The sequence below is a fragment of the Phallusia mammillata genome, chromosome 5 (genome assembly GCF_965637545.1).
Source record: "Phallusia mammillata chromosome 5, kaPhaMamm4.hap1.1, whole genome shotgun sequence".
In the NCBI taxonomy this organism is placed as follows: domain Eukaryota; kingdom Metazoa; phylum Chordata; class Ascidiacea; order Phlebobranchia; family Ascidiidae; genus Phallusia; species Phallusia mammillata.
In genome coordinates this window covers 25,425,755-25,443,424 of record NC_137256.1, presented here as the reverse complement: position 1 = coordinate 25,443,424, position 17,670 = coordinate 25,425,755, and the positions used below count along the sequence as shown (strand labels likewise).

The 17,670-nt window shown below is 36.2% G+C and overlaps 1 protein-coding gene and 2 long non-coding RNA genes across 15 annotated transcripts in view; 2 read left to right on the top strand and 1 right to left on the bottom strand.

Moving 5' to 3' along the window:
- The window catches only part of LOC145228573 (eukaryotic translation initiation factor 3 subunit B-like), a 30,996-nt gene extending 22,760 nt beyond the window's left edge, over positions 1 to 8,236 (top strand). For 7 of the 11 annotated variants that reach the window (XM_080093686.1, XM_080093678.1, XM_080093684.1 and 4 more), the window contains 13 exons: positions 173 to 219; positions 291 to 501; positions 880 to 951; positions 1,332 to 1,445; positions 1,815 to 1,927; positions 2,247 to 2,331; positions 2,588 to 2,668; positions 3,023 to 3,132; positions 3,733 to 3,891; positions 4,352 to 4,532; positions 4,724 to 4,902; positions 6,101 to 7,094; positions 7,158 to 8,236. Coding sequence is in view for 4 of the 11 variants with exons in the window: in XM_080093674.1 (XP_079949800.1) it covers positions 6,009 to 6,043; positions 6,101 to 6,204; positions 6,845 to 6,988; positions 7,158 to 7,225 (351 nt within the window). In the remaining 7 variants the exon portion in view is untranslated. The other 4 variants (XM_080093688.1, XM_080093683.1, XM_080093674.1 and 1 more) reach the window with 4 other exon arrangements.
- Positions 8,237 to 9,994: 1,758 nt separating this feature from the next.
- Positions 9,995 to 11,494, top strand: LOC145230558 (uncharacterized). Its single transcript, XR_013860682.1, has 2 exons — positions 9,995 to 10,249; positions 10,759 to 11,494. It is a non-coding gene; the product is annotated as an uncharacterized LOC145230558 (long non-coding RNA).
- Positions 11,495 to 13,692: 2,198 nt separating this feature from the next.
- LOC145230437 (uncharacterized) lies at positions 13,693 to 16,424 on the bottom strand. 3 transcript variants are annotated; one of them, XR_013860650.1, is made up of 6 exons: positions 15,958 to 16,424; positions 15,734 to 15,813; positions 15,481 to 15,533; positions 15,187 to 15,255; positions 14,766 to 14,876; positions 13,693 to 14,555 (listed from the first exon to the last, which is right to left on the bottom strand). It is a non-coding gene; the product is annotated as an uncharacterized LOC145230437 (long non-coding RNA). The 3 variants fall into 3 exon arrangements; XR_013860651.1 differs by having other exon boundaries at positions 14,766 to 14,865; XR_013860652.1 differs by lacking the exon at positions 15,187 to 15,255 and having other exon boundaries at positions 14,766 to 14,865; positions 15,958 to 16,156.
- Positions 16,425 to 17,670: the final 1,246 nt, after the last annotated feature.

The following is a 17,670-nucleotide window of genomic DNA, read 5'->3' as shown; positions in this document are numbered from 1 at the left end:
CTAATAACTGTCATTAAAAACCACAATGTAACAAAGTAGTTACCCTCATTCTGCACTCAACAATTTTAAACGAATCAATTATAATAATTTACATGCAAAATTTCATATATTTTCTACCTTTATCGAAAGATTTGTATTATTGGTCTTTAATGTTCATACATACTGTTTACAGAGCATGGGATTTTTGGACAAAAAGAGCATACCAGTTGATGGAGTGAGGTGTGTAGTAAAGCTTTTGGTAACCTCGAACAAACATAGCAAATCAGTATTAAGCTTTTCTTGAATTTTAGCGAGTTTGTGTGGTCACCCTTGGCCAACACAGTAGCTTTCTGGGTACCCGAGCAAAACAAGACATCAGCTCATGTCATAATTCTTGCAATTCTATCCAAGAAATAAGTTTGAGTGAAGAACTTGTTCAATGTGTCTGACATCCGACTGAACTGCCACAAACAGGGCAAGTTTCTTTGTGTCAAAGTCGAACGATACAACAAAGCAAAGAAGGTATTTGGGTTCATGTTTTGGTCAATTCAACGCTTTATTAATATTTTGACAACCGAATGACCCCAATTCCATGCATCCAAGCATTGACAATTTAACCCTCAACCATACTTTGCATTGTCTTTATGCTTTTTGATAGCTTCCATGTTGAAGCTGGTTTAGCTGACTGGTCATAACTAAAAAAACATGCTCCTTTAACATTTTTGCTATTAGGAAGCAGATATAAGGGGTTGAATTTAAATTACAACCAGCTAGATTTTTTGTGGGTTGAGCTGTTCATTTTTGCGATGTGTTTTAACTTTGGTTTCATACTGTTTCCATTAATTTGCGCATCAGTATCAGATTAGTAATCATCAACTCAAAATTGTTTTCTTTCTTTAGCCTACAATTTCCAATTTTGAAATATTCCACATTCAGGAAGCTCCTGTCGACATAGTTGAGCTAAAGAAGCAGGTAAAAAACAGTTTTCTTGTCCTTTTTGTTTCTTGTTTCAATTACAAACACTCACCTTAATCCAAATAGCTTTAACTGTCAGCGCTTTTCAAATTCTCCATTAAACTAATTACCATGTAATATCATGCAGAATTTAGTATCTCCAATGGTTTAGTTCCCTTTTTATGTGCTGATGTAACATATTATTTTTGCACTTAATTACTGATAGAGGGATTTAGGCTTATTTGGGCTTGAAATAAAAAACAATAACAACAAGACCAATTGTATTATGGAGTTTTAGTTTTAACATACAAAGCTTTGTGCTATTTGTATTGTTTGCCATTTTCTGTGAGCACAAGATTATTGCTGTTAAGTTTGAAACTAATAATCTTAATGTTTAGAAAAGCTGGCAAATCCACAATAACTTCATCGAATTCATGGCACATTTTCATGTTTCAAACTCACAAACATCAAACAGCTGCTTGCAACTGAACTTTATATTTTTACTTACCAAGGTGAGTTAAAGCAGGTTTTTAAACATAGCTGGAAATTTCAAAGTAGGTCAAAAAAAATGATCCAAAGCAAATTACTAATGGGCTTGTAAATAGCAAATACATAAAGCGAAAACATTTATTGTCTTATCTTATCTGTTTTTTTTATCCTGTTACGCCACAACTCGCTTTAATTTGACCACAGCTATTTTAGAAAGATCTGCAACACAATGTATTCTCTACACACAAACACTATTGCAGTTTTGTTTTTATCAAACTACTGTGTGTTTAGTGTTTTTTTTTTCAGTTTTCAAGTGTATGTAACACATAAACCACATAAGAAGTTAAGCAGGTGATTTTCTGCCACATTTCAAATATATTATTTGTTTGCAGCATTTTCTCCAGCCCACCACCGAAACTCAAACCTCAACACAAGGAATATAAGGATATTTGCTGCACAATTTCGACAGTAAAGAAAGATGCTTTACCACAAGATGTAGAAAATAGTAAGATAATACGGATCTGATCAAGTTGTGTTATTCTTTCAACTGTGTTTAATCAAAACATAACTGCGACAGAATTTAATTATATTTATTGTAATCTTCTTTTGTGATAATATCCATTATGTATTTCATATGTTTAATATTGTGTGGTGCTGTAATGCAATTCCTAACTTTACATTTACACTCACTACATGAGGGATAAATACCTGCTTGTAGACTTTGTAATATAACTGATGATGGTATGAGCTACTGCAAAACAACATATTTTATCTGCTATGCCCTTCAGTATATTTACACTCAGTATGTGTGACTTGTTTTTCAGGATCCAAGATTGGATTCCACAAAATACAGCCCTACCCATTCCACCAATTCAATCTTGGAGAATTGTGGATGAAAAAAACTTGCAGGTAAATAATGTGGCTTGATGCTTTCTACTAATTTGTCCTTAAGAATCTAAATATACTCAAACTATTTTTATACTGTAACCAATTCTCATAAACATGTGTGTGGAGACCGTATCGGTTTTGCAAAAACATTTATGTTAGGCGGTCAAATGTTGTGTGTAGTAAATTGTTAAATAGAATAAAGAACATATAAAATGTAAATATTCAGGAAAACCACCTTTTTAGTTTGTGATTAATTTGCATGTGAAATATTTTGCAGTCGGCTGTTTCTAAGTCTTCATCTAATGATTGTGTGATGCTTGCTTGGGGAAGAATCCCAACATTTGTGGACAATATTGAGGTAAAATAATTCCATTCATTGCACTGAGATATCTCGCTTTAAACTTTTCATGCAATTAAGATTGTCTGCAGCAGAGGTTAACAACCAGGGAAAGATTTGACTTGTCCACTGGGTTAGATAAAAGGAAAGCATAAGCTTGGCATTCTTAAGAGATAAAAAATAATTTTCCTGATTTGGTCAATATTGTTTAACAATGTCACACATGAAAACAAGATATTGTTGACAGACATCAACCTAGACTTGTTTTATGGGTTTAAAGTGGAATGTTAATTTTATTTTCAAAGGAGGCCTGGTTGAGAACCACTGGGGTACAGGGCAGCAACGGCAATTTATAAACCTCTCATATTTTTGTAGATTGTTTACTATACAAATAGCGACAACCAGTGATGAAAGTTTAGATGCAACTTTAGAGGAAATTTCAGTTTAAAGCAACTGGCCTTTTGCATGAATCTTTGTCACCACCAGTAAGTTGAAGTTTCACCCACAAATATAATTTGATGTATTAATTGTACCATAAACCTAGTTATGTTCTTTCTTTTTTTTGTCTAACACTGGTTTGTTCCACATGTTTGGTCAAGAAAGGGTGCTTCAAAATTATTCAAATTTACACAGAAGTTAGTTAGTTATCCAAGTTTAATCCTTCTAAAGTTGACCTTAAATTACTCAGCAGTTTACCCACAGGCCCCCAAAATGTGAATTTTTGAAACAGCTCTACTTACTCAAATACATGATCTTGGAGTTTTTTACTTTGTTGGTTGGTGCGTGGTAAAGTATTGTAATGTACTTGGTACATTTTAGTTAGATTCACTCAATTTTTACCCTTTAAATATGTGTTTTTAGGTTATCGGTCCTTAAGATCAGAAATACAAGCCTTAATGTGTTGAATATTTAAACATCGATTGTAGTGGGTTTCTCGTTTTGTATTTCAAGTTTTAGCTCAATTGACCAAATGGTTACATCTACAGCCCTGCATGCGTGATTGAGTGTGTTAAATGTTGAATAAATCTTATGGCTATACTATTGAAGCCTCAAAGGAGTAATTCACTGGTTTGCAATTGTGTCAGTTTGATGTAGAGCGCGAGATCTCTGCTTGACACTTGAACAGATGACAAAGCTGGCAAATCCACAAAAGCTTCATAAAATTCATGGCATATTTTCATGTTTCAAACTCACAAACATCAAACAGCTGCTTGCAACTAAACATTATACTTTCACTTACCAAGGTGAGTTAAAACAAGTTTGTACACATAGCTGGACGTTTTGAAGTAGGTCAAAAAATGTGATCCAAAACAAATTACTAATGAGCTTATATGTAGCAAATATATAAAGCGAAAACATTTTTTGTTACCAACACTTGCCTGATCTGGTCAAGTTGTGTTAATCTTTAAACTGTGAAACAGAAACTGGTGGAAATGCAATAATCACACACTATGTGTTGCTGTAATGCAATGCCTACCTTTACTTTTACACCTACTACATAAAGGATAAATGCATGCAGACTTTGTAATATTGCTGATGATGGTATGATATACTGCAAAACAAAAAGCAATATTTTTAAGCTGCTGTATTTGATTCTGGTTAAAGACAAAGTTTTTGCATGTTGTTTCTAAGATTGTAAATTGTGCATCTTTTTACAACTCACCACTATTATATGATAATGTTGTAATTTACTTTTCTGCATAGGCATAAAATGCATGTTTGAATGTCGCTGAATCAAGTTTGTTGTCACGAACGATGTACTTCCAACAAATTGGATGGCAGGAGAAAATGCAAACAATAGGAATTCGATTCCAGTTCATTTAAGTAATGTTTGTATGGAAATGCTTCAGAGAGTCGGCTTCCAGTTTTGTTGGCATTGGGAAGTGTAAGTTTTCTACACAAAAATTGAAATGATAACTGTCAACATAAAATATAATAAAAAATGTATCATGTAAACACAGAGGTCTTTTCTCTGTTTTACTGCTGCAGACGTAAATAAATTATACTTTAGTTTTTTTCAAACTTTTTGCTGCTTTTGTTCACCCCAGTTGACTGTGTGATAAAATTTTATTTCAGCTGCTCCATCCCTCGAGTGAAGACTTTAAGACGACTGTTTAAACAACTTCCGCATACCATGGGAGGATTATGGAGTGGTTACATGGAACCAGTTGCCAGTAAAAGATCAATTTTGCCACCAGATTGACCAACCATTCAAACCACCACCACAAGTGTATTTGCAACTAACCAGTTTGAAGGTTGGTTTAAAGTTTTATCAGTTGCCAGAAAAGTATGAGTATAGCCTGCATTTCTTTTTTTTTGCTGCCAAGTTGAAATCATGTAGTCTGCATAATCCCTTCTTCTGTTTTCAATCACTATGACCAACCAACTATAAAAAGTCCGAATAATAGGGGTTATTGAGAACGAGTTAACACCACACTATGTCCACATCGCCAAAACAATGCAGCATCAAGCTAGTCATTAAATCAACTTCTTTTGTTTTCACACTTTTCAATGCTTAATTTCCTGTGCCTAGTAGGGATGGGCTGAGCTGTATGAGTACTCTGTACCGAGCATCACTGTGTTTGATGCTTAGTGCTCTGCTGAGCAGTCGCACAAACTGTCCTGAGCATTAAACTTGCATATTCAAACCCTGCTAATATAGGAAACTAGTGTTAAAATAAATCAAAGAACAAAAATGAATGTTTTTCCAATGCGTTAGACAGTGAAAATGCGTTAGATAGTGTGGAATTGGTTAGTGATGTTACAATACACCGAGCATCAAGCATTAACATGAGATGCTTGGTGTTGTGACAGAATAGATGCTCATGAGACAGAATATTTGCACTTTGAGCCCATTTCTGGCGGGCACCCAGTTGTTTTGCCTGCAGAAACAAACTAAGTGATCTTTATGAAATACATGAGAAAATGTGCTAAGCCACCATTTTAGTTGCATAATTTGTTAGTTACAAGGTAAAAGTATTAGTACCTGATGCAAAAATGGCACACGAAAATTATTTTCTGTTCTGATTTTAAAACTTAGACAATATATACAAAGGTTGGGTCCTTCTATTTCTGTTTAAGAGTTACTACAACAAATTCAAATTTTAAATCTGTTCGTTTGCGATTTTTCATAATTATGACCCCCCTCTCCATAAATTTCAATCTTTTTTTCTTCTGTGAAGTTTGTCCATGCACTTTTGGCATAAAAATCTTGTAGGATTTGGATGAAATTTTTACTTCAAGTTGATATGGTCATTTAGATGTGCCATCTGTTTGGTTTACTTCTAAACTTTACAGTTACCTTGTTAGCCTCGAAACTGTATAACATTGTGTCTTGCCTGCTAACAACCACCACAAATCAATGGTTCTATGTTGTAAAAGTGTAACTGAACATATGTAAGTTATGGTAGTGATCTATTTGCATTATTTAATGGCTATTTTTGCTGATTGCAGTTATGCTGTCAGTAACATCCTGATGATGTCAGAAGCATCAACAGGTTCTCCTTCACATGGATCTGGTGGTGAAATTTTTCATTACTGGTTGATTGGAACAAAATGTTTGTGGTTAATTATGGGTCACCTTCTATAAAGGGGAAAAAGCACTTCTATAAAAGCACATGCTTTTGATATTCTAGTATAGAGCAAAAACAGAAACTGTTTTAAATTACAAACACAGTTTTAGAAACATAAAGCAGCCAATACATATTATACAGGCTCATTGTTAACTTCTGCATCCTGTAATGTGGCGATTTCAGCACCAACTTATACCATCAATGGGGTTTCACCAGAAATTAAAAAAAATGCCACAAAATTAATTAACTATCCTATTTATGGAAAGTAATACTTTACTCTGTCAGGACATGCTCTGCGTGCTACTGGAAATATGTAATCCAGTACTGTACTACCTGTTTCATAGTCGGGTCGTTGGCGACTAAACCAGCTCACCACCCACCTCTGCAGTGTGGAGAGTGCCTAGCAACTCGTTTAGTACCCAAAATAAGACCTAATGAAGGGCGGATGAGCTTTAAAAAATGCCAACAGTATCCCATCTAACTGGCTCAAAAATGAAAATGTTATCAGATGACTTTATCTATATAATGTAGCATACTTGGGTGTTGCTAACTTAGCCAAGCAGAAATTTGTTTGCTTACTTTTGCTCTATGAATAAAGCCTAAAATAATTTGATCATCTCCATAGCAACGAATGAAGGTCAGCAGGAACACTGTCCATTGTGTCATCACAATATCGTACCCGGCGAGGAGTCGTGGAATACCCACTTGATGGGGTCAAAGAGAGATGCATGTGGCGACAACTCACGAAGACTTCCCTCAATAAACAGATGCTGGCACTTTACCCACTTAGCTGTACAGGCTCAGTGGTGAACTTGTCAAAAGTCGAATCACAAGCACCATTGCCTGCCGTGTATGCTGCACATGTCAGCTTCGTAGTAGGCTAGCGCTAGTTCTACCATTATTTACATCTAAATAAGCAAAAATTGTATTTATTTTAGTGAGAGCAAAAGCTGAAGAGGAAAAAGCAGCAGCGGCGAAGAACAAGAAGAAATCTACTCACAAATAGTTTGCTTGCCTTAATATTTTTGCTTAGTTTACACAGAGTTATTGGCTTACACTGTGCGTCGATATATATTTTTATGCAGTCATATCGTACTGTTGCTTCCTTTGTTCCCTTTGTGTTGTATGTTTTTTCCTGTATACATGTAGAGGTAGTGACAGGATAAATAATAGTGGTGGCTATGGCGACAGAAACCTGCTTACACATGAGGAAATGGTTTGTAAAAAGTCTTTTGTTGGCTTCTAATAATATTAGCATTACTTGGCAAAAATAATAAATCGTCCCTAATTGTCAAGACTTTTTTCACAAAGGGCTTCCGAACCTGTTTACATTGAAAACCGTCTACTTTTAAATATTTTTAATATAGCAAGTTTTTTGGTTTACAAATGAATTCTGATATATTGTGTGACAAAACTGTGTCTTACCCTTCTGAAAGTCAAAGTTCGTAGACTAAAGTAAATCCCTTATTCATCTCATTTTGTTATCAAGTAAACTAACATGTTCCAATAAAATCATGCAATGTATTATTAAACCAATGAGCAAGTGACCAATACATTTGTTCATTTCTCATGACCAAATTTCTTAGTCTTTATGTGTTGGTCCTAATGAATAAAATCATTCCTGTATAACAAAACAGTTGCAACATAAACAAACAAGAAATTAAACGTGCATAAAGATATCATATATTATATTACAAACTTGACCGGGCACCATTCTTCACTGTGAGATAAACAACACATAGAATTTCTTTTAGACCATGTCCATCAACAAAAAAGTCACTAATAAATATGTAGCACTAAAAGCATGTCAAAAAGACAATAAAATTTAGGAAAATGCCAGTACGTTGAACAAGTGGGTATAACTCTTACACCAAATTGTGACAAACCATGTATATGTGTGATTATGTTTTGGTTTTCATCTCATTTAAGTTTGTTTTTCATGTTACTGTCTGTAAAGTGTGGTAAATAGATTCATTTTCTTACTTGCATTTTTAATATTAAACATTTTGCTTTTGTATCGTTGAGTTCTATGTCGAGAGGGCAAATGAAAAGAAATTAGCAGCTATATTTAAGCACAGACGTCTCTTGCCATCTTGTTTTTAAGAAGGAATTCCTCCCACGAGATGGATTTTGAAACTTGAGGGGAAAATCGACCTTAATTTTTACATGTGCTTTGTAAATAGACGCTTCAGCTCTGGAAATATAACCTGTAAAGTTAATAAAAGATCCAATTTTAAACGATCTTTCTACTGTTTAGCATCTACTACGTAGTATATTAGGGAGAAATGAAAATGTTTAAACTGCTAAGGGAGAAATTTGCCGAAAAAGTTTGGGAGCCACTGGGCTAAACATTTGCTTTGGATTTATATGAAGTAGGCAGCTATATACATGTACAGACTGCTTCTAAATATGTTAATTGCCAGAATGTTTGAAGCTGGTTGTATGTTTAGTCGCCCAGTGGCATAAAATTTAATGTCGTTGGTAAAGGAAAACGAAACATAACAACGTTTTTAATACTTATTTCGTCTACGCAACAACACACCAAGTAAAGTAAAACTTTACATTTTTACGATGACGGGACAATTAAACGGATTGCTAAACCTATTTGTGCTGTTTGGTTACAAATCCTAACGAACTTCGGATTCTACCAGCAAGCAATTGTGTCACAAGAACCAATCAAGTCAAGCCACGTCACAACAGTTCAGTCGCCAATCATTCCAAGATTTTTGCCTCCCGCAATCAATCAACCAGCCCGAAGTGGAATTCACTGATTGATGCAATAAAGCCTGTCATTGGACGGTTGAAGAGCGCCCATATGGCGTTTGAGAAGCAAGCGTTCTAATTGGTTGAAAGAAAAAGAAAAAAAAGTGAGGCGACTTTGTCCTTGCGCCTTCGACCTGTCATTCCTTGTGAACAACTTTGTGAAGGTAGCTGTGTCGATGGGACGACTCACCAATTGAGAATAAACAGGTAATTTGCGAGTTGTAAATCAACTTGTTTGGTGTCTTTGTAGAAGTAAACTCGGGTGCACACTTGTTTACTTCGCACTGATACCTGTAATAATAAGTTATGCGTTTATGTTTAATTCACTTTTCAAATACACTATACTGCTGCTGGATCACTTTGTTTCAGGTCGTCGGATGGCTTCGGGAATTGATTGGCTGGACGCTGAAACATCGTTCTTACGGAAGAGTGCTTCGTTGGCACACAACACACACTTCCGAAAACAGGCGAGTAAATGTATTTTTATATGTTATCTATTAAATTGTATCACTTAATATTAGATGTAGGTGCCAACATGGGGAAATAGTATAAAAGTGCACTTATCCTGTCTTCACATGTTGGTATATAGTTAAGCTTTTCGTAATTAATATTACGTTATGTCAAATTCCTGGTACTGCTTATATTTTGTTTTGCAGACAATTACTGGAGGCGGAGTGATCGAAGAAGATGGAAAGATCGGAAAGGCCTAATTAAGTTAAGTAACCAGAAAGTTAAATGTGATGTTGCTTATTTGGCGTTCCATGGTTTGTAACAGTCGTTTGTTTTGAGTTTAGCTTACTAGTTGTGAGGCAGGAGTAAAGATTAGAAGCGTTAACAAACGGAGCGTCAAATATGCACTGATATTATTTTATTTTCATTTCTAAAACCAACAGCAATCGAACTTCAATATTTACATTTGTTATTGCAGATCTCCCGTTTGCGGTTAAGACACTGGGGAATAATATCGGCATTGGACTGATCACTAGATGAATGGGAACTGCATACATCGGAAATACCTAATAAGTTAAGTAACCAGAGTAATGTTAAATCTACAGATACAACGTAACACAGAGTAAGCTAAAGAGCTGTGAGGCAGGAGTAGAGTTAGAAGTGGTTAATTTTATAACTTTATTTTGTATGCACTAAAATTCGTCAGATACTAATATTTGCGTTTTGCTGCAGATCTCCTGTATGTCGTGAAGGCATTGCGTAATGGAGTCGGATTTGCGCTTGAACGAACCATTGGATGAATTGGAACTATATACAGGTACGTGTTAAGGCAAATCTACATGAATTAAGTTATATTCTTTTAGATAGACGTTTTGCTGCATAAGTACCGGTTCGGGAGTTTATATAATAAAATGTTTACAAATGAACCAATGAATTAGAGGGTATTAATAGTAGTTGTGACTCTTTAGCCGTTGCTGCAACGAATAGCAAGCCTGTTGTTGTTTTGCATGATGCTTGTGCATGTTACATTTATTGTTTTGCATGTCACTTGTGTGTTAGAGCGGCTATTCAGTTGTCAGCATCGGTTAAATCATTGATATTAATAAGTAAGCGCATTATTAAAATTATTTTAACACTTAATGAACTTAAGGCGTTTGTATGCAGCAAATTATAGCCGAACAATTTACTTCTTTCAATTAGGTTGCTTATAGCCGACAGGGTGCACACTGTCCAGCTTTCAGTATATTATATTTTGCGAATATGTTAAGCGATCTATATGAAAGTATGGAATTGCATTGTTTTGTCTCTTGTATGTTTCTGTTTCAGGAGCTCCGATGTCGAGTGAAGATTGGAGTTCATTCTATGGACGATGTTGGCCACAAGTTGAAGCACTCCTATCATATTCAGACTTGGAACAACAACCATACAATCAGCGGACGATCTTCAACCACACATTCTCGACGCTCTGTTCCCGAAGAAGAACTTACTTTCCGAAGATCTTCGAACTTGTGTTTTGTTTTCACATTTCTGTGTTCGCTTAAATAAAACCAACTTTGTGTATTGAATAAGTTAAAGCTACATTTGTATCGCAATTATATTTTTGCGTTTTGTCGTTTCTTGTAAATTCTAACATTCTAAAATTTATGTAATTTAGTTCTTGTTCATCGTCAATTTTGGTAATGCTTACTTATATTATTTTGTTAATAGTTCTGAATTATAACCAAACTTTTGGCATGCGTACAGACACTGTTGAACGTTTATTTAAATGTTGCTTATTTTTGCGTGCGTGTTACTCATACTTGATTGTTATTTTATTTGTTTACTTAAAACGTTGTTTTGCCGTTAATTTGTGTGCACATATAGCACTGTGTTTATTCTAGGTGTGTTTCGTTATTCTATACTATATTCTATATTAGGTTACATATTTAAAGACTCATAATTGTGTCTTTTTTTTGTAATTTTATTGGTTTTGGTCTTTGTTTGTACTTAACATCTTTCATTGTAGTATGTTTTCAAGTTATGCTTCTACATTCTATGCTATAATATACGCTATTTTAGGTTGCCGTTTTTTTGACATTTTTATGTCATTTTTATCCTCCATTGGCTTGACGCCGTTATACCATATTTATTCTTGTTAGACCCCATATTTCCGTATTGTTGGATAGGGTTCAGTGTAGATCCCAAGTCAGTCGTAACGGGAGGTCAACAAACAAACAAAATCTGTAAATTTAGAACGTAAGAGCAAAAAGATTTGAGGACCTTACACAACTTCCTATCAGCAGATTTTGAGACTTCCAGTGGGATTAGAACCAGAATTGTCGTACTCCGATCCAACTACAACATTAAGTAACGTTGCTATGGTCCCTCACATATGTCCACAGTGTTGTGGTTGCACACTTGTTTACAGTTGAAGTTGTTCGTAAAAATCAAGTTTTTCTGGCCGTTGGCCAAAAACGTCGGTTTGCAGCCTTCCTACGTCACTTGAGTCAGTTCCTCTGTAGGCAGCTCTTCTGTGAGACTTTCTGTGAACTTCTATCCAGCCTTTCGACCTTTCAGAGGTTCGAACCAGTGAATTGGAGATTTACTGCCTGCCTGTCTGCCTTACTCTCAACCTAACTACCTGCCTGCATAACCACTGTACTAACGAGCTGCTTGCCCAACCACTAAAAAATCGTCTGCATGTATGGTCTGTGTGTCCAAAAATTAAGACAATAATAGGTAAGAAAAGAAATCGATATCATTAAGGAAACCCGCCCTGCAATTTCGTGTCCATTGTGGTCTAATGGTAAGCTGCTTGGTCGATAGAACTTATGGTTTGTAGTTCTAACCCTCCCCCAAAATTTGTTATTTTTTTCGGGAAGGAATCGTCTAACTCACAAATGTATCATTTTTGGGTGGGTTTGCCGTCACCTCTCGTGGTGTAGCGGTGAAGATCTTGTCCTCATATTCTGGAGATTTGGGTTCGAATTCCAAAAGCTACATCGCTGCTTAGTTTTTGGCTGAAGCCTAGAACCGAAAACATATAAGGACCACTTAAAGCTGGGTTTCTCGTCACCAGCCGTGGTGTAGAGGTTAGTTCCTTGCTTCTCAATCCTCTCACCACTGTTCGAACCCCGGTAAAGATAAACTCTGCCCCGGTAACCGATAACACACTTCGGGTTCGAACGTTGCCCCTCTCATAAAACTCACTGGTGACCCTCCTTGATTGAGGTCTCTCCCCGCTCTGATCTCATCACTCTCTAAGCCACCCCATGGGCCTAACCCATTTCCATGAGTGCCCCCAATCCCCCTGACTGGCTTCCATGCCCCCCCATAAGCTAACGAACCTCACGCTGATCGTTCAAACGCAGAAACATTTTGTTTGATGACATAAGAATCGACGAAAAGAACAAGTCATAAGTCAGTTTAGCCCTTAGACCGAAGGGCGCTTGCGCGGTGTAGTGGGTAAATAGAAAAAACGCCGGTTCGAAGCCAATGGTTCGAATCGTAGCCTTGGACCCCCCCCCCCCAAGTGATGTGAAGAACCCTCAACCCTCTCCGTACAAAGGGCCTGCGCCTTCGGCGCAAGTAGGGCCCGAAGGGCCCTCCACCTCCCATGCCCCCCCCCAAAAGTGTCTAAAAATACTACTCTACAACATACCCCACCTTTTTTGTTGTATTATATTGGGCGGTTTTCCAAAAAAGTGCAAAATTACCTTTTAATTGTGATCTCATTTAGATAGGTGTACGGTCTTAAGGTTTGAGAGTGGAGTGACACACAGAGAAGGGGAAAAACTTTAGCTCGCTGACGGCTTAGAGTCTGGGAAGCGGGAGATGAGATTGTTACAGCGGGGAGAGACCTCAATCAAGGAGGATCACCACAGAGTTCTATCAGAGGGGCAACGTTCGAACCCAAAGTGTGTTATCGGTTACCGGGGCAGAGTTTATCTTTACCGGGGTTCGAACAGTGGTGAGAAGATTGAGAAGCAAGGAACTAACCTCTACACCACGGCTGGTGACGACATCCCAGCTTTAAGTGGTCCTTATATGTTGTAGTACCGGAGCTTTTTTTAGTACTGCGGCTCTAGAGTTATATAAAAGAATCATTCAATAAACAACAAGCAGCTTGCTAGTGTAGTGGTTTGCAGCAAATGGTAGAAACCAGTGAGTCATGGGATCGAATCCTGGTAACCCAACGTCAATTTTTTTGTGAACTAATTCTCTTGTGTTTTGCGATGTTGCTCTGATTGGTGGTTTACCTAAAAAAACAACACACCGAACCGAAATAAAACGTGTTATTTAGTATTATTGAAGTAAGCAAAGAACAAGTTTCACACAGATGGTTAGGCAAAAAGATACTACTACGACAAACTAAAGGACAGACGTTAAATGGATGATTTAGAAGTTTAGTGGGGAACGGAGATATGTTATTTATTTTAAGATTCGTGGGACAAAATTGAAACTTTTCAAGGACAAAAAGGGTGGAAATTTCTAACAATAATAAAATGTTGTGAGCAAGGGAAATACGAAAGCGACGTAGAACGAAATATCGTGAAAATTATGGGAAATTATTTATTAAAAAATCATTCTGTGTATTAGATGTAGCTATAACATATGTTATCAGGAAAATTTGTTTCGCAACAACGCAAGAAGCAGGACTAAAAATGGATTGTGGAAGATTTAAATGGGTGAAAAAACAGTGATGGAGTGTGGAAAACACTATGTTAGTAAGGACAAGGAATTGTTCTGTCATTAAAAATGGCGGCACAACAACCCATATAAGAGAATAAAGTTTGGACGATGCACAGAGGCGTTAAAGCACAATAAAATCGTTGGTACAAAATATTACACACGCAAACTGATAAACAATGCAGATGTGTATTTGAAATGTACCAAATATAACGTGTATGAAAGATTGTTTATTAGTGGACAAATACAAAGTACACGATGACGTCATCGATCGCAGGTTTCGTCATCACGGTCATCTACATGCGAAAGGATCATGACCATGCGAAGGTTAAACCGAAACTGCACGATGACGTCATCGATCGCTGATTGCGTCATTCCTATCCAGTTGAAGGATCCTATCCACGCGAAGACCCACCAATGTTTCCCAGTTGTTTCTCCTGATGTTATCGAAGTGACTAAAAAAACAAGTATATAAATGGTAAGTGCGCGGCCAGTGGCATATAATCAAAATATAACATAACTTTTGTAGCAAGTTTTATTCATTCGCCTATTTGGAAGGCATGAGCATTTCCGTCTTATTTAAATGGAATCATATAGTTATTAGATTTAATTGACGCGACCAGCGACCTTCAAAAGTAACATAACTAGGTAAGATAAACACTTACATTTGGAATGTTGTGCTTCAATTAAGTTGATCCGATCAGGGTTTCTCCACAACCTTCGTCACCGCAGTTGTTTCCGATGTTTGGCTGCTGCTTCGAACGTCTGCAACAAAACTAACAACAGCATTCTGGTTTGATAAAAAAAACCTAAAACTAATATAATAGAAAGCTAATATCTCAATCGCATTCTGTTAAACTTATGTAAAAAGGAATATTGCAATTTTAATCAATTCTACCGATGCTGACAACTGAATAGCAGCTCACAAACACACGTGACATGCAAAACAATATAACATGCACAAAGATCATGCCATGCAACACACCGGGCTTGCTATCCGTTGAAGCAACGGTATAAATGATAGTTTAAATTCTAATATATGTTTAACTTCACAACGCTCGTGTTTTCTATTTATAGTTTACTTACATTAAAGCTTCGGTGCGATTTCTGTCAAGTTCAGATTTAGAAGTCTTTAAACCTTAGTCACGCCATGATCTGAAACCAAAACCATTTGAGTAAATATAAACGTGGATGTAACAGCATTGAAACTGTTGATTGTTTTAAATAATTTGATGTATAGCATATTTGACGCTCATTCTAAACACTTCTGCCTAAAACTCTTACTAACTTTCTGCAAACTATTATGAGTCGTCAGTGTATGCAGCAAATATTATTTTAGGTAACCTAGCATTATATAAGCGTTAAAACAATCAACTTAACTTGAAGCCGAAAGTTCCCCTATCTTTGTTACGCTTCCGCCGGAAATCCAATCCCTGCAAAACAAAGCAGAAGCAGTATTTGGAATTCAAGGCAACATGTAAACTATAGTTTATGAAATATTTAACTGTGTCAACATGCGAAGACAGAATAAGTGCACTTTATACTACCAACACTTGGACATACAAACTATATATTACCATTTAACGCCAAAAATATAGATAAGTACATGAACTTCAATCATTTATTTACTCGCCTATTTTAGGAAGTTTCATAAAGTATTTCTTCTTCGCTGTGGTAGATGTTTCTCCGAAGCGATTGAAACCATCCGACGACCTGAAACATACGATCCAGCAGCAATATCGTGTATTTGATAAATACGTCAAACATATTCTGGTAAATGTACATAAGTCAACAAGTGTGCAACCGAGTTTATTCTGCACAAACACCAGGCTAGTTAATTTACAACTCGCAAATTACCTGTTTATTCTCAACTGGTGAGTCGCTCCACCGACACAGCTTCCTTCACCATTGAACAAGATCGAACAAGTTGTCTCATTTTTTTCTTTTTTTTCGACCAATCATAGCGCTTCCTTCTCAAACGTCACTCCCGCGCCCGAAAACCGACCAATCACAGAGCTGATACAAGTAATCAGCAAGTCTTGTCAAAAATGCAGAGAAAAACTTCAATTGATTTTCCTGGAGCAACATTCGTTGAAATAGGCACGTGTCGTGTTGTGACGTAATTTGTGAGCATTCTATCCGTAATAAAACGCGCCATGCTGGAATATAGAAGAAAAAATGACAAAAGCTGATAATATATTTTTGATAGTTTACAGCAAATCAGTTTCCGCTTTCTGTTTCTTGGTAGAACATAAATATTTTAAAAATCAAACCTGCTGTGAAAGTTGGAACTATACGTTGCCGTTACTCTATTATATGCTTTTTTTATTTCCATCCAACAATTTCAATTGCTTCAAAATCCAACCTGTGACTTTGTCTTTTAGTTTTTCTGTTGCTGACGTTTTTCATTTTGATATCACTTCAAATTCATTAGCTGACATTTCAGCTGATAAGATTTAAACCGACTTGCTGTTTAACTCTGTCACGCCACGTGGTTTTTATCATACGTTAAGCAGGTTTACTTCAGGCCTAATTTATTGGATTTTTTGCGCGAGGTGCGTGACGTCACATTCCTCGTCGTTGCAATTCCCATGGTATCCGGCACTTCACGCATCGGTAATTTATCCCATGTAAGTTGGTAGAGCTACTAACACCATAACGAATCAGAACTTCGCTTTCACAAGGGGGCGTAAAGAGCTGAATTTTTGTTTAGCGGCTATTAATGGGTTGGGAAATATTTTTTTAAAATTTTTTACATTAGTAACTAATTTTTTGGGTTAGTTTTATTGAATTTTAAGTGCTAATACCTTACCCCGACCCTACTAGCCCTAACCGTGAGCATTTGTGGAGATATAGCTAATCAAATTGGGGGTATAGATTCTCATTCTGGTGTTAGTAGCTCTACCATGTCAGTTACGCAGCTCACAGAATTTTATTTTGTTTACCAAAGTGTTGTTTCTACGGCGAACATTCGGGGAAGGTAAATTTACGGAGCATAGTTTACTTCAAGCTTTAAACAACGGCCCGTTGTTACTTTTGCAAAAACATGGACTAAACAGATTGTTTTTTTGTGTTTGCAAATGTTGTTTGATTACTTTATCGTAAACAGACACAACAATGGCTGTAAGACATCAATAAAATGCGGAAAATCTTAAAAACGAAGCAAAATATTAATGCAGTGATAAAAAAAAGACGAAGATAAGGTGAACGCAATCACTAAAAAAAAGACAGATATATGATTTCGTAAAAAATAGAGTGCATGAATAAATAATATAAATGCAACGGTAAAAAATAACTTTACGGTATAGATATATTTGGCAAAATTCAATCTGTATCGTTCATTTTCTAGTTTCTGTTTGACTCAGATTTATATATACCGCTCAAAAGAAAACAGTTTTTAAATATAGTATAGGCTTATGCTTTTTTCCTGTTTGAAGCCTAACAATGTTTTTAGTTACCTGATTTTGAGTGGCTTGTTGCTGAAATGTTCAATTTTCACAGGTTTTGCCTCCTACCTCACCTTTAAATCAAGTTCAATCAAAATGGTAAAAATATAACATTGATCGTTGA